The sequence below is a fragment of the Suricata suricatta genome, chromosome 13 (assembly GCF_006229205.1).
Source record: "Suricata suricatta isolate VVHF042 chromosome 13, meerkat_22Aug2017_6uvM2_HiC, whole genome shotgun sequence".
Lineage (NCBI taxonomy): Eukaryota > Metazoa > Chordata > Mammalia > Carnivora > Herpestidae > Suricata > Suricata suricatta.
The window spans coordinates 85041509-85058614 of NC_043712.1; the positions used below are offsets into that span (position 1 = coordinate 85041509).

Consider the following 17106-nt stretch of genomic DNA (forward strand, 5'->3'; position numbering starts at 1 on the left):
CTCTCTGCATCCATTTTTGCCACCTCTAGTATGGTCTGTTTCCACTTCCGGCCAGAACAGGCTTTTGGATCCTCAAGTCTACCTGTCTCCGTGATCAGATCTCCCCCCCCATGGCTTCCCACTGCTCCCTCGTCCCAGCATGCCCCGCGTGGTGTGACTCACAGTTCCGGCTGTGTCCTGAGCCACCATGGCCCTCGTTCTCTAAGCTCTGGCCATATAAGGGTCCTGACTACTCAGAGGCACCCCACTCAAGTCAGAGTTTTCTCCTACAGCATGTGCTCCTCTTAAAGTATTTATTTCTCCTTGTCTGACCTGGTGTCATCCCTTAAATCTTGGTGAAGCCACCGCTTCGTCAAGGCTCTCCCGACTCTGCCCCCCTCACCACGCCCATCACAGTACGTCCCCTTGCGAGATGCTTCCACGGCACCCACTGCTCCTTCCAGTACACTCAGCACTCAATTATACATCTGGGACCTGTTTCAATACCTTGGGCTACAAACTCAAATGCATCCCTTTTAATTTTCCAACTAATTTCTCAAGCACCCACCTGCCTGTCTTAGTCAGACATCTAGTCTCTCCCTCTTACAGCATGGATTTCCCCACCTCCCACAGGCTGTCACGAGGCCAACTTAGCCCACAGGGTGCTGCTTCCAAACAGACAGGGGACTCCTGGGAAGGCAGCTCGGTTCCCCCAAGGGCCCTGGTTTTGAGCTGTTTGTACTCCCACCAGGCACAGCTCTGTTCCCCATGGGAGTCTCCAGCCACCCATACAAAGGCAGTCCAGATCCCCACACAGACCAGAGCGACCCAAGGCGACACTCTTCTGGCTCCCCCCATGTGTTCTTCCACGGCCCCGAAGCAAGACCCTCGCAGGCCGATGAGGCCCCAGGGCCTTCCTGCTTCCCCACAGCTGTGCCCAGCCAGCTGCTTCTGGCCGAGGCCTTCGCGTTAGGTCGGGATGCCAGTCCTGACTTCCTTCTCTTGAGTCCCTCTTCAGGCCCTTGCTGTCCCGAACTTCTCAGTCTGTCAGGAGAGTCCAGTAAAGGTGTGGCTGTCTCAGTCCCTTTCTGCCCCGTAGGCTCATTGGCTCCTCAACAGACTTGCCTGTCTATGCCTCAGCGACCAGCTCTGCACACCCCGCCGAGCAGGGAGGGCAGTGGGACCAGCCCGTAAGAGGTCCCGTTTCCCATCCCTACCTGAGAGGGGCCCTCACAGTGAGGGCTCTGGGTGACTCACCGTGTTCTAGAGAAGAAGCTGGCAACTTTTGCTGCAAAAGCACGTCAGGCTCTTCCTCGTCTGCTGGTGTTAGAGTCTCCCGTGTGCAGGGCTGTGCTTCTCTCGTTCACCAGGAAATGCCCAGTGTCTGAGGCGTCACCCGGCATATGTAGATGTTCAGTAAACTTTTACACATTGAACCTGCGATACGCAGGGACCCGTGCTAACCTGCTCTGTGTAATATAATAGCCATAGGTGGTTATTCAAATTTAAATAAAAATTCAATTCTTTGTCATGTTTTAAGTGCTTAATATTATTATTGCTCATTAGCCACATAGGGCTAGAGCCCACTGTATTGGACACGGCAGATAGACAATATTTCTCTATCCCAGTGCAGAAAGTTCTGTTGGACAGCACTGGGCTAGACCCTCTACAACCTTCTTTTCAGTTAATTTTACAAAAACTTCTTGAGGCAAGGAGTAGTGTCTACATTGCACATGAAGAAACTGAAGCTTAGAAAGTCATCCTAAAGTCCAGTAACTGGGGTTTGGACCCACGTCAGTCCGATGCTGGATGGCCTTCTGGTTGCTAAAGTGCTTGATAAAAACTGACCCACTCTGCATAGTATCATGTTGGGCAATGGAGGAGAGAGTCTCAACCCGAAGGAATTGAATGATTTGATCACTGGCCGTGCCGCTGCAAAGTCAGAACAGTCCGGGACGGGTCACCAGCGGTAGAGACCAGATCTCTAGAACAAGAGTATTTCTCAAGCTCTGTTTTAAGGAACCATTTATTTTTACATCTCCAGTATGTTAGGTCAATGCTTTTGCAATATGTACTAAAAATGAATTACTAGAAAGTAAAATAAAAAGAATAAAAAGAATCAACAGTTAGCCCAGTTTTTACTGGATTCAATAAACCTCTGACATTTCAATAAATATGATCAGAAAAAAAACACAATAAAAGAATTACTATAAAAGTTGCTAACTATTATACTGGATCTTGGTAATTGTCTCACTGTAGGCAGGTAACATATAGTTCACCCACCGGCACCAGCCCAGGGACTCTGCCCTGTGAACGGCACTGCCCTAAACGTCTGAGCCGGAACTTTACAGGGATTTACACCAAAGACCAGATATGTCGGTGTGTTGGCTGATGGTTGCGGAAGAGCCACAGAGCGGCAGCACTGACCTCAAGCGTTAGAACTGTACCGAAACTCCACCATTTATGGGCCATTTCTATGTAGCTCCTTTCAAATGTAAATCCTCTTTGAGGAGACTTCAGTGCTGGATAGAGGCCCTCAAAGTCCAGGCCAAGGTTGGTATTACCATGAGGCAGTTACCAAAAATCTAGTGTACAGAACAAAAGCATTATTAGGGATGCGCTGAGTTCAGGAACCCAGGCATCGAGCTCTAGAAGAAAAGCAGAGTTGGGGCAGGGAACATGTGACATCAAGGGTTGAAAAAGAGATAAAACCAGGGAACCAGTGGTGAACAGCATCCCATTATGTGAACCTGTGCTTCTGCCCCAAGTTTCTCTGGAACAGTATCAGTCAGGTACACCTTAGCCTGAATTAATCAATCAGACACTTTGCTTCATGTGGGGCAGACCAGAAGGCAGTGGCAGTCAAGACCAAAGCAGAACAAGGAGAGAGAATTCTGAAGCCAAACATTTCTTGGGCTGAATACCCACGTTAGGAGTCCTTCGGCCTCTGGGTGGCTGGCGGCTGGGGGCTGAGAAAGGAATGGAAAGTAGAGCTACGACTTGGTTCATGGTTTCTGCCTAAGGGAACAGTTTTATCTTATCTGTTATGCAGCCTGACGTCTCAAGCCACAGCGTGCATTTGGCCTTTACATGTGATTTATTTGGATTAACTCTTTGTCCTGACGTCTTTTAGCCTGTAAACAGAATACTTTTCTCAGTAATCTTATTCTGTCCCTGGGATTTCTCTTTGGCAGACACAACCAAGAAATCGGCCGCCACGATAAGGAGGGAAGTGATCAGAGCCGTGAGTAGTCGTGACTTCTCTTACCTCTTTGACCCCCTTTCGTCTCCTAGCTTAAATTAAGAAACAACCCCTGTTCTCGGAAAGCCCTGAAGGGTTTCAGCCTGCACAGAATCTTTCTGTCGAGTGGCGTTTCTACCCACTGCTGTTGTGACCTTAGGGTGTTCTGCACCTTTCTTGGAGGAAAAAACCCGGCATCTGCGTGCAGCCACACAACAGTTGTGTGCTCTTCAGTCTGTCTGTATTCCGAGGCCCTCCCGGGGATCCACACAGGCCATCAAGGCCCCCAGGCTCAGAAACACGGTTCATGTTTCACAGCAAGGGAAGGTATCCAAGGGTGAGGCAGTCAACAGTTCATGTGCTTGCAACCATTGTTAAGTATGTTGTTGAGGGCTGCGGGTCAAGATTGGGGGAGTAGAAGGCTCTTCATGAGGCTGACAGGCTTGGAGCTGGAGTTTGTGGGAAAGGATGTGCTGTGGAGGTCAGGAGAATTGAGGTTGCTGAAACTCATTCCAGCTGGTTGGATGAGAAGCTTAGGACCCTGGAGAAGTGTTTTGGGGACCAGCAGGCCTGGGTCCTCTTGCACAATGGGTCTTTCTAGCTTGCTTGGGAAAACCTGCGTTCCTTTTGCAATCTGGGGGTCACATGGTATGACACATGAGTTCCTGAGTTTGCCAGAATTGTAGGCAACTCATAGGAATTTCTAAACAACTTTGTTACCAGCTACTTGGAATATTCAGAACTGGTCATTTTAGAGTTCTGCTGAGTGTGTCCATAAAATTCCGATGACACCACCTGTGCAAACAGCTCTAGAAAACCTTCAGCACCAGCGTCAGTGTCTGGCAGCTCAGAAGCACAAAGTATGACTGACAGGAAGGACATCGGGCCTGCTCCCTCCCACCTCCTCCCTCGTCCCGGAAAGCCATTCGTGAAAACACATCCTGTTACTACAGTCCTCATCCGCAGAGCGCAGAACCAAGGAACAAAGCAGTGTAGGGCTGGACTGTACCTAAGGTCTAGTTGTGCTGAGTTTCTCTGAACCAGCAATGAGATTTTTCTTGACTCTGAAAAGTTTCAGATTACTACTAGCAGTCCTAACTGAAACCTCTGTTTCTTGGGAAACGAAACTCCTGTATCCCTATAGACTGGGATGCTTGGTCCACAGGTGGGTGTCCGTGGGAGGGACCTCAGTGTTTATGTGAGCTTCGTGAGCTCGGAGTCTTAGTATAAGTGTCCCCTTCAACTGCTCAGAGTGAGGAGGAAAGAGAAGAAGGGGCTGCTGTACAGCCACCCAGCAGTCGTTTTGAGAGCAGAGGTGGTAAACTCGGTGTCCACAGGGCTGGGCAGGGACTGAAATGAGAAAGAAGGGCACACTATAGCCAGATCAGGGAATGGTGACCAGCTGGAGAGCACACTCCCTGTGCATTTAGCACTCGGCTCACATTGTTGGAGAAGATGTAAATCCAGGTTCTTGTATAAGCTGTCCTAGTTATGCAGTGCTGGCTGAAAGTATTTCAGATAGCAAACAAACCAAATAAAATATGTCCATAGGCTAATTGAGCCCTATCAGTGACCAGCTGTAAGCTGTCTCCTGGAGAGAAAGTGTTGTCAGAAAAGCGCTTGGAGTCTGAGTAATGAAGGCAGGACCATCCATCTAAGTGAGGGATGGAGGGATGCTCGTGTGCCCCCCATGGCCCGCCACGTGGTCTGGGGAGTGCATGGTGAATGGAGTGGCGTCCTGGGATTAACAGGGTTTCACAACCATTTTTAAACAATACACCTCCTTATAAGCAGAAAAACCGCAAGCCCTTTTTTAATGGTGTGTGAAACTCAAAATAAATGTCTTGGTCAAAAGTCAAATTAAAGAAATTATACTGGGGTGCCTGGGTGGCTCAGTTGGTTAAACATCCAACTTACGATCTCAGCTCGGATGTTGATCTCAGGGTCGTGAGTTCAAGTCCCTCACTGGGCTCCATGCTGGATGTGAAGTCTACCTTTATAAAAAATACGGGAGGGAGGGACAGAGGGAGGAAGACTCATTCTCTTCTCTTTCCCCCCAGCCAATAACATAGTCACCCTTTGTACTTTCTAACCTGGGGAGGGTGTGTCCAGGAGGTGAAGACCCTCTTCTCTCTTCCCCACCCCTCCCTGGCACTTAGAATATGTGGTGTGATGTAAAGAGGTCAGGACCACTTAGATATACATCAAAGAGACTCACACAGGAATGTTCCTGGTTCTTTTATTTACAGTAGCAACAGGTCAGAAATATAGGTGAATAGGAAATATATACAACTAAAATGAAAGCATGAAAACTAGATGTATTTTTGAGATGGAGAAATCTGAAAAATATAATTTGGGGAGAACGGGTAGACTGCAGAAAGATATAGACAATGTATTGGCAATTAAAGCGTTTAAGAACATGCACACAACCCCTCTGTAGTGTTTATGGAAACAGTCATGTGAAGTAAAAGTACAAAAACAACCAAATTTAACCTCTTAAACTGGGTGGTGGGTGTACAGATGGTGCTGATACTATCCTCCTAGTTTGTTGTACACCTGGAATGTTTATTTTTATAAAGAAGAGGTCATAACTAAAATTCCAGACTCTAGCTTCTCTATGAGCTACACGGTCTTAGGTCAGATCCACCAAGAGGGGCCTGAGGCTTCTCCAGGGAAACAGAACCACAGAACCCCTAGGAGACTGGCAAGCACAAAGTCTAGAGGGCAGGCTTGGGGGCGGGAAGTGCGGGTAGGCGTGAAATTCGGAACCCGAAATCTGTAGAGGAGGCCAGCCGGCTGGGAACTCAGGTGGGGTGGCTGTCCTACAGGCGGAGGCAGAATCCCTTCTTCCTGGGAACCCTCATTTGTTGTCTTCAACTGATTTAATGAGACCCACCCACATTCTGAGAAGGCAGTCTGATTTATTGTTTTTTAATTTAAAAAGTTTTTTTTTAACATTTATTCATATTTGAAAGAGACAGAGCATGAGCAGGGGAGGGGCAGAGAGAGAGGGAGACACAGATTATGAAGCAGGCTCCAGGCTCTGAGCTGTCAGCACGAACCGTGAGATCATGACCTGAGCCAAAGCCAGACGCTAAACTGACGGAGCCCCCCAGGCGCCCTGAAATTTGCTTTATCTAAAGTTAGCTGATGGCAAGCGCACATCACATCACATCTTCACAGTGAACCTAGGCCAACACTTGATCACACCACAGGGTACGATGGTTTAACCAAATGAATGCGGAAAACTAATCACAGGCACCAAGACATGAGGGAGGCGGTCTTGGCTGGAGTAAGTGACTTTGTCAGACCTTCCCGAGCCTTAAAAAGTAGAAGTACGTGACTATTCTCGTCACAGAGTTGTCCGAGGGGCCTAGGCTCTGTCTAAAACCTGCTCACCCATGAACCTGCCGCCACAGCGCCTGCAGACTCACTATTTAGGGTTTTTATTTATTTCACAGGGTTTTTTCCCTCAGCTCGCCGCTTCTTTCAGTAACAAAGAACAGTGTAGTATGAAAATCCTGCACTTTATATGTTTTGAAATAATGAACAGTTGAGTAAATCAGGAAGGGAGGAAAGGACCCTGTCACCAAAATTACTTAATAAAATTAAACTGAAGGGTTTGGAAATGACTTGTCTGTCTTACTGTCCATTTGTCCGTGTTTCTTATAGTTTATTCTGCAATGAAAGTAAAAGTTGACTGCTTTTTACCAAATTTGCTCACTAGTAAATGATGACCAGCTCAAAAATAAAAACTTATACAACTTTTAGAACTTAAAAAAATTGTTTCAACATTTAATTTTATTTTGAGAGACAGAGAGAGACAGAGTGTGAGTGGGGGGGGGTGCGTTGCAGAGAGAGAGGGAGACACAGAATCCGAAGCAGGCGCCAGGCTGCGGGCTGTCGGCCCAGAGCCTGACATGGGGCTCAAACCCATGAACACTAGATCATGACCTGAGCCTAAGTTGGATGCTCAACCAACTGAGCCACGCAGGTGGCCCTAGAACTTTTTAAAACTTACATATTTTTTTCTGAGCAAAAATGAAAATAAAAAAGCATAAGGGAAATAACAATGATTTATAATCCATTGCACACAGATCACTGTGGTTAAACTTAATAGTGCTTTAATTTCTAATGTTTTTCTGTATTTAAATTTTATAAAATTAAATTATAGTATGTACTTATGTATAGCTTGATATAGTTTTCTTTAACTTAATTTTATGTATTTTATGTATTATAATTTTATGTATGCATTAGTATTACCCATGTGCTAAAAATATAATTAATGGCTCTGATATTTTATTGTATACATGGACTAGAATTTGTCTAACGAATTCCCTATTGCTGAGCCTTTAGTATCTACCTAGGAGTTGTTTTATGTTTTTGTTATTTAAGTATTATCACAATTAGGGGCACCAGGGTGGCTCAGTCAGTTGGGCATCTGACGCTTGATTTTGGCTGAAGTCATGATCCCATGGTTCGTGAGTTTGAGCCCCGTGTGGGACTCTGCACTGTCAGTGCAGAGCCTGCTTGGGATTCTCTCTCTCCCTCTCTCTCTCTGCCCCTCCCCCACTCTCTCTCTTTCTCTCTCAAAATAAATAAGCTTAAAATAAATAAATTAAATAAATAAATAGCATCACAGTTAATAACTTTATACACAGATCTTCACGTGCAGCTCTGATAATTACCGTAAGATAAAATCTAATATGTAAAATTACTGGAGTAAAGCTATAGACATTTTTAAGACTCTCAAAATATATTGCTGAATCGTCCTCTAAAAAGTTGTGCCAACTTATACTAGCAATATATGAAAGATCTAGTTTCATTATTGCATTTGTTCCAATGCTGGGTATTATTATTTTTAAGTTTTGCTAATTTATAAATTGAAAACTGTACATCAGTATTATTTTAATTTGCATTTAAAGGTATTAGTAAGATAAAACATTTGCACAAATTTATAGGTTTTATCTTCTTTTGGGAACTGTCTCTATATCTTTTGTCCATCTTTTTATTTTTTTATAATAGTTTATTGTCAAATTGGTTTCTACATAACACCCAGTGCTCCTCCCCACAAGTGCCCCCCTCCATGCCCAGCACCCCCTTCCTTCTCCCCCTCCCCCTTCAGCCCTCAGTTCGTTTTCAGTATTCATGGTTTGTGTCCCTACCTCTCTCCTGCTCTCTCTCCCCCTCCCCTCCCCCTGGTCCTCTGTTAGGTAGTTCTGTCTTCACTTACAGTTAATAGTAACCCATTATCTGCTATATATTTTATAAACTTTCCCTTGATTTGTCACTTACTGCTAAGCTGTTTTTTTCTTACCCAAAGAAAATAGGTATTGGATATAGTAAAATTGGGCTCACAGGAAGGACCAGGTCATAAGAATAAATGTCTTATATGTTACATATTTATCAAAAGAAAATGTATTAACTAGTAACAGTTATGCTAGATAAAAAGCTTGCAGGCAGTAGGATCCACGTTCCCAGAGGACCAAGTTTCACATTTCTTGGAAGCAGGTGCAGTGCCTTCTTCCTTTCAGAGCCCATCATTTCCTGGGATGCATTGTACTTTCAGTAGGCACCTATGAAATGATGGTCAACCTAAGTTAACATTCTATTATCCACTGATAGGTATCAATTCCTTTTTAAGGAGTAAGTGAACTGTAGCCAAGGGGCCAGATTGCCTCCTATTTTTGTAAGCAAAATTCTACTAAAGCACCACCATGCTCACTGTTTCCATATCATTCCCAACCTTCACACCCTTGCCCCCGCCTCTAATGGCAGAGTTCAGTAATTGCCTCAAAGCCCCTATTGCCCCTAAAGTCTAAATATTTTCCAACCTGGCCCTATAGAAAATGTTCGGTGCCCAGAAGTTCTCCATCGCTCTGTGCCTTCTCTCACAGTGAACGTACTTGGTCTTGTTCTAAATACTCCAGCGCTACTCCCCAACTCCTGTCTCAGCTCCATAGGGCCTGAGGACAGAGCCCCGCTGGGAAGGGCATGGTCCTTCCGGGTCAGGTCTCAGTCTCCCACCCCCGTCCTCTGCCATCCCAGTTCTGCCTCACCTCCAGACCACCCATGTTGGGACGGCGTCAAGTTCTAGTCTATTCAGGAGTCATCCTGGCCCTCCTGTTCTTAGTCACATTACCTTGGTAGATAGAGTCTTGTGACTTGTCCTGAGCATGCTCATCACACGTATTTCTGACAGGACTTTGATGCAGATAAGTATTCTCCCTTCCCACTTCAGAAGGGAAGGGCTCGGTGGTTTTGCTTCACTGACCAGAGACGGAAGTGAGACCCAATAAATGTGAGAGTGCCCAGCAGGGCTCAAAGCTCAGGCATCAGCTGCACAGGGCTGGGTTTTCCATTCCATGGCTCTGCCTCAACCTTTCTCAGCAACTCTGGGAAAGGTGTTGCCTATTCTTATTCTTGTAGAAATCTAGACTTCTCAGCTTCCCCAGACAGGCCTTCAAGGCCTTAGCTTTAATATTACAGGATCAAAAGACTCAGATCAAACTAAAGGTGGCCAAAGAGCCCAATAGCATCCTTCTCCATGGTGGGTATGGTGGCCATTAGTGTTATTTCACATATTTCCTGGATCTCTTGCTTTTGTGTGCTATAATAGGATTGCACTTCTCTGCACTTAACTTGTAGTTAGGTGTGGTCATGTGATTTGCCTTGGCCAACTAAATATAAGCTTAAGTGATGTGTGACCTCTGGGTAGAAGATGTAAGGGCTAGCTTGTGCTGTATTCTTTCTCCATCTGGCGTGGCAACCAGCAGCATTTGGAGTGTGGTTGCTACATCAGCCTGGGTCTCTGAGTAACTGCAGATAACGCTGACCCTGAGTGGACAGGGAAGCTTTGTTTATTATTTGATTGAAATAATAGAGATTTGGGAGTTGTTTGTTACTGCAGCACAATCAAGTCTATCCTGACTGATACAACAGGGAAATCCTGGAACCTCTAGTCAATACACTATATATTGTCACTTACAGTTCTGCTTCTGAGGAGTGATAATATGGGAAAAGACTTTCTGAATAACAAAAAGAAAAGAAGGGTAAGATATAAGAATATACTTACTGTATCATTAATACTCCATTTTAAAAATGTTTTTAATTTACCACCACACCCCTTTCTCCCAAGGAAGTGAAGCAAAAAATTTTAAATGCCCATAATCATTATATTCTGGAAACTTGTATTGTTTTCTTCTTTTATGTTTTCTGGATTTTCTTTGTACTTCAATATATTTTAAAATGTCCCAGTGTTGGGGCACCTGGGTGGCTCAGTCAGTTAAGTGCCCAACTGTTGATTTTGGCTCAGGTGATGATCTCATGGTTGTGGGATCAAGGCCTGCATCAGGCTCTGCACTGAGCATGGAGCCTGCTTGGGATTCTCTCTCTCCTTCTCTCTCTGCTCCTCTCCTCCTCATGGGCGCATGCTTTCTCCCTCCCTCTCTCTCTCTCTCTCAAAATAAATAAATAGACATTAAAAAAATCAAAATTAAAATTAAAATATCTCAATGTATTACATTTAAGTACCCAGGGGTGCTTGTTAGATGGATGATCTCTCTCTCTCTCTCTCTCTGTCTCCTCACCTCTCAGTGCGTCTATCACCTCTTTATACTCTATATAACAAATGCATTATACAGAACTCTCCATTGGGTCCTTGTCAACTTTAGGGAGCAGAATGCTGTACCCTCCTTCAACAACACATACCATGTCTTAGTTGCCTTTCGGAGATTAACCTAGCGAGCCTACAGGAGTGGATCCGTGCTCTGGGGATGTAGAGATCAGGTTTCATGGCTTCTCGCTCTCGTGCAGGCCACCAGCCTATCAACCGGGACAGCTTCAGGAGTGGATTCCGGTCCCAAAGATCTGTATCACTCTTCCTTTAAAAAAAACCCCAAGAAACAGTTATCCTAGTCATCATGACATGGTTCGAGTTTACAAACCATGTAACCTGACTTCCTCATTTTACAGATGGCAAGATTTGGGCTAAGGGATGTTACGTGACTTTCTTGAATAGAAATAATGACAGAAAAATAAAAGGTCTTGTGATTCCCAGTATAGTGGGAATTCATTCATTCATTCATTCACTCTGAAACATGCACTGAGGGTCTGCTGTTTGCAGGCTGTGCCAGGCAGGCTGTGTGTAAGGATGAATGGGACCCAGCATTCATATCCCAAGATTCTTACGATCAAATATTGGAGATAAGGTTCTCAAAACACTGTTTTCATTGGCATAATTCGGGCTGAAATGAAAAGAAGCCAGATGTCTATATACCCCCTCGCAGTGGTCGAATCTATGTTTGTTTTGTTTTGCATGAGTCTCTTGTCTTCCCCTGGGAACTGATCGCAGCCTCCACCTGCTGCCATGGGCCAGATGCCTTTTCTGTGCTGTGGTCTGCAGTCTTTTCTTTCTTTTCTTCCCAGTGTAACCCTTTCATAAAGGAACCATTAGACAGAACACCTATATGTACTGAGTGGGGAAGCTTCAGTCTTCCTCCTCTGGGTGTCCTTTACTGTCACTCCTATGCACACACTTGTGCCATGAATGCATGGGGCTTTTTCCCCCCCTAGGAAGCTCTCTGTGACACCAGCTTGGTGCCCTACAATTTAACTCAAGTCTGACGCTAAGTCCCTGGAGATGGCGTGAGATCCCACCTGTTAAGAGCTCAGTCCCACAAGACTGCCCTCCCCATCCTCCACGGTCCACTTCAGATGCCAATGGCCAGGCCAGGCTGTCACCTGTGCTTCCGACCAGTCAGCTGTCAATAATCTGAGGTTCCCGCCATCCCCTGCTCGGGGTCCGTGAATTTGATAGAGCAGTTCCCACAACCCAGGAAAACACTTTGCTTACTGCTTACCCACTTATGATAAAGGGTTATGAACAATACGTGAACATCTGACAGAAGAAATGCATATGGCAGGATATGTGGGGGCGTCCACACTGTGCGCGTGGGCCCGGTCTCCCAGGACAACCTGTGCTCACCAACCCGGAAGCTCCTGGGAGCCCCACTTCCGGGTTTTTTACGGAGGCTTTCTCACACAGACATGACCGGTCATTAACTCCATCTCTAGCCTTTCCCCCCTCTCTGGAGAATGTGGGTGGGGCGGTAGGTGGGACTGAAATTCCAGGCTTCTAACCATAGCTTAACCTTCCTGGTGACCAGCCCGCATCCAGGAGCTCATCATGAGTCACCTCATCACAACAAAAGACACAGCTGCCATCCAGGAAATTTTAAGGGATTTAGTAACTCTGTCAGGAAGTGAAGTCAAAGTCCAAATGTTAGAGCAAAGATGTTCCCAGTGCTCTTATCAATCCGAAAATGACAAGTGCTTTAGGAATTCTGCGTCAGGAACCCCGGGCAGAGACCGGTGTGTATTTTTGTCCTATTGTCTCACCAGAGCAGATTAGAACAGCGGTGAAACCAGACCGAGGGGTATATACACCCTGCCTTAGGCCCCTGCGAAGGCCTCTGAGGTACATCGTGCTTCTTGGAACGTCCTCGGAGACCCATGAAGCTCTCAAACTGTCACTTTATCCCGAAGTCCACCTTACACTCCTATCCTCAGAACCCCTGGTATGCCCACCCTGCATCCAGCTTCCTTCCGTGTAGAGCAAGGCTCTTTCAAGAGGGTGGGGGCTGGAGGAGGACACAGTAACCGCCTGGCTCACCTGGGCTTGTGAGGGTGTTTTTAATGTTTTTTTATTTATTTTTGAGAGAAAGAGAGAGTGAAACCAGGAGAGGGGCAGAGAGAGGGAGAGAGAGAAGCCCAAGTAGGCTCCACACTGTCATCGCAGAGTCGGACATAGAGCTCGAACTCACGAACCATGAGATCATGACTCGAGCAAAATCCAGAGTTGGACGCTTAACCTACTGAGCCCTCCACGTGCCCCTGGGCTTGTGAGGTTTTCATTGTGTGAGAAGTCTATGTATTTGGTATAGTACTCTATGGCTTTACAAGAAATACACACAATACATGTAAGTTCAGAGAGGGAGAAAGTATCCCTTTAGGCTGGGACAATCAGGGAAGAGGGAAGGCTTCATGGAGGAGGTGATATTTGCACCAAGCAAACATGGGAATAACAGACTATTCTAGATTAGAGGGGACACAGGGGATATGCACATCTGTAAGAAAAGGCATGTGATCCCAGCCTGGAAAGAGCCAGGTGTGAGAACAGAGGGAAGACAATTGGGGGCCCTGCTGTGAGCCCAAACTCCAGGCAAAGGAGGTTAGACGTCGCTCCTCAGGCATGCATGCCTCTGTTAGGTCCCAGCAGGAAAGGGGGAGGGAGCACCCTCAGGAGCCCTGACTGAGGCAAGCTTACTAGCTGCAAAGGCAGGAGGGGGATGGTGGGGAGGCTGAACAATCTGAAACTGGCAAGAGCAAGGGAGAGCTGAGCGCCCCGAGGCCTGGAGAGGACAGGGGACAGGCTGGCGAGAACAGCAGGAGGAGAGGGCCCCCCACAAGGGTCTGCACGGTGGTGGCTGGGCTCCCTCGGGCATTTGCGGTCAGCGGACAGATTGTCGGGAGGATGCTGGTCTCTGGTGGCCTCGCTCACATGTCTTGGAGTTGGTGCTGGCTGTCGGTGGGGCCGTGTGTCTTCAGCAGCTTTGTCTGTGCTCTTTTCAACATGGAAGTGGGTCCAAAAAGAGTAAAGAGAGGGCAGAGCCCAACATGCAAGTGTTTCCATCTGCATCACGTTTGCTAACGTCTCATTGGCCAAAGAAAATCAGACAGCTGGGCCAGATGAGCACCCCAACCTCACCGTGCTGCTCGCTACAGCCCTCTTTATCCCCGAGTCTGTGGGAAGGCCTGGCATGGAAGCCCGGGGGAAGCGAGCCCAGGGAGCAGTCCAGGTGACCTGAGCACCACAGGGTGGGGGACGCGTCTACAGGAACCAGCAGAACTCTCTGGCCCCATAGGGAACCACAGGAGGTTTTGAATAGGGGAGCCCCATGAGCTGTGCTCCAGTATCACTGAGGCGCCGGCAGGCCTGAGAACAGAGGGAAGAGGCCTCTTGCAACAGGTCTGGAGAGAGGCTGAAGACGTGGACTAGGGCAATGGTAAAAGGGACAGAAACGAAGGCCTTGAACTCTGCAGTCTCCAGATAGGTGAGCCGTTTCTCACTGCGTCTGTTTTTGAGAGGTTGTCTGTCTTCTAATCAGAAAAGCGGTTTTCTTATTTGTGGACTTCTCTCCCCAGATTTGAACCCGTGTTTTGAGGAGCTGGGGTGACCTGATGAGACATCCTCGAGAAGGTTCTGGACTCTGGACAAGAATCCACTGGCCTGCAGAGCTCATTGTTTGCAGTCATCCAATGCCTTTGTAGCTCCAGCACTGAAGTGGAGACTGCAGAGACCCGGCCCGAGCTGTGCTCAGAGCCAGTCAGGCAGCCCGCCCCCCCACATCCAGGCACTCACCTCTGCAGCCTCTGACCCTAAGCAAGCACTGTTGCACTTTAGAAAATGACCACCCTGGACCCTAGACCCCAGTAAGTGCTCTGAGGCTCGTTCTTGCTGCCAGACTGAACACAGGCACTATCCCCCTCCTAAGTTTCCAAAGGGATTTCCAAAAGCAGAGATGAGTGGAAATAGATGAATTGCCAATAGAGTTATTTTTATCCATGGTTTCCTCTGGGTATGTTGGAAAAGCCTTTTGAGGCCATTAGATGGAGCGTTCTACACAGCCAACCCATAACTGACCAGTTACATGGCTTACGGAATCCTGGCCGCATGTGAGCTGTTTAATTAACAGAAAGCATTTAAGTACACAGTGGGCGACCGTGAATCGTGGAGCAAAGCCGTCGAGTGTTTTTGCGAGGTCTGAATCACAAAGCACTTGTTTTAACCTGTAATGGTGTCATGTTGGATGGTTTTTTTTAAACTACATCTTCCCTTTTAAAAAATTCTGTTTTCTTAACCTCAGAAACCAATGGCATACATTAGAAAAATTTAGCACGCTGGTATGGTACATCTGCGAAGATTTCAGATGAGTATCCATAATGGTCAAAGTCCCAGAGGAAGGCTCCTTTTCCAGTCTTCTCTGTGACTTTAAACTTAACCCTTCAGTGACTCGGTTCCATGTCTGTGACACAGGGACGCTCCCTGGGCAAAGCTGCTGATGGTGGGCCCTGTAGAAACGCTGTGGAGTCCCCTCCCGTGCGTGTCGAGGCTACCCGCGTGCAGCAACAGCGGACTAATCATGTGCGCTCTGGCCTGCCTACCGGTCGCTAAGCGTGCGTTACTCAGAGCAGAGTCTTAGGTTGGCGGGGTGTCTTTCTCAGTTTTGAATCATGAGAATTTAAGCACACGTTACATCTTCTCCTTTGACTCTAAGCTCCTGGAGGGCAAGGAGGGAGGAGGGATTTGTCGGTCCTGCAGCCTATTGCATGGAGCAGATGCCTCATGCATGCCTGGCTCTGAGCCTCATCATAATATTGAAGAGAATGGCGACATGTAGCATTCTTACTTTTTATGACATTACTGTGATTGGCTAAAAAGTATATAAAGGCAACAAAAGAGCCAGATGAACACTAAGTCTTTTAAAAAAAAAAAAGTACCTTTTACAAAGGGAGCAAAAATAGCATTCAGGAGAATTTGAGGAATTGAGAAATGCCAGACAAACAAAAATCACCTATGACCTTATCATCTCAGCACGAGTATTTTCATTTCTCAATGCTGTAGTGAATGCTGTCCCTCAGGCCCTTTCAAGGGAGGAAAGACGCACAGGTTACAAATTACCCCGTGATTCCTACCTCCTTGAGTCTTTAGGACCCTCTCTGTCCATTATTCCGTAGAAATTCTATCAACTCGTGTCATTGTTGTGCATGGGCGTCAGCCAACCAGCTTCATCGGCCCAAACCAATACGTTTGTTTCCGCTTGCTTCACCTGTATAACAAAATCTGTGGCTTGTGTTTATCATTTATGGGTTTATGATTTTGCAGGTTTTGTAGGTTCGTGCATTTGCGGTCAGCTGACAGATTGTCGGGGGGATGCTGGTCTCCGGTGGCCTGGCTCACATACCTGTCTTGGAGTTGGTGCTGGCTGTCAGTGGGGCCATGTGTCTTCTGGTTTGTCTGTGATCTTTTCAACATGGAAGTGGGTCCAAAGTGAGCAAAGAGAGGGCAGAGCCCAACATGCAGGTGTTTCCATCTGCATCATGTTTGCTAACGTCTCATTGGCCAAAGCAAGTCAAATAGCTAGGCCAAAATCAGTGTGGAAGGAATTACATGAGGGCCTGATAAACAAAACGGCGTGGCTCCCTGGGGCTATTGCTGTACCGATCTACCGTAGCATTAAGTTCGAAACCTATGGAAAGTGGATTCTGTCAGGGCCCAACCCGATGTTGTATTCTGTTCTCCTCGATCTGATACCCTTAGAATCCATCTCCAGGTATTTTAGGTTTCCTCTAGCCTGAATTTAACAAAACCTTCTGATTCTTTACTCCAAGTAAACCCTTTTCCTCCAGAGCCAGACTCTGCCTTTCTCTCCCTGAATATGCTGGGATCTGACTCTGGATAAAAGTCTGAAGGCCATGGGAGCTGGGAGCGGCGGGGTTTTAAAAGATAACGGATCCCCATGCAGAGGCAACCGCCTCACATGTTCAGGCTTTCAAGCGAAGGAAGGCTGGTATTTACCAAGTAGGAGATGAGAGGCTTCTTCACTGGGGAGGGGAGGTCAAGATTCTCAGCCTCATCCAGGCCCACCCGAAGTTTTCTGTCCCTGGGGCCGGAGTCCGGTTGTTCCCCCCTCCACTCTCACATATGAGACGTGGCCGGTCTATGAATGTTTGATTTGGGTCTGACTTTTTAGACATGTCGGTCCTGTAACTACGAGGAGTGAGAGAGATTTTTAGGGCAGCCTTAGAAGCCCTCTGACTCCTTA

The 17106-nt window shown here is 46.9% G+C and overlaps 1 protein-coding gene across 2 annotated transcripts in view; it reads left to right on the plus strand.

Moving 5' to 3' along the window:
• Positions 1–16697, plus strand: part of PDCD1LG2 (programmed cell death 1 ligand 2) — a 53368-nt gene extending 36671 nt beyond the window's left edge. For both annotated transcript variants that reach the window (XM_029919598.1, XM_029919597.1), the window contains 2 exons: positions 3174–3223; positions 14426–16697. In XM_029919598.1, coding sequence (XP_029775458.1) covers positions 3174–3223; positions 14426–14431 — 56 coding nt within the window. In that variant the 3' untranslated portion in view covers positions 14432–16697. The remainder of the gene's footprint in view (positions 1–3173; positions 3224–14425) is intronic.
• Positions 16698–17106: the final 409 nt, after the last annotated feature.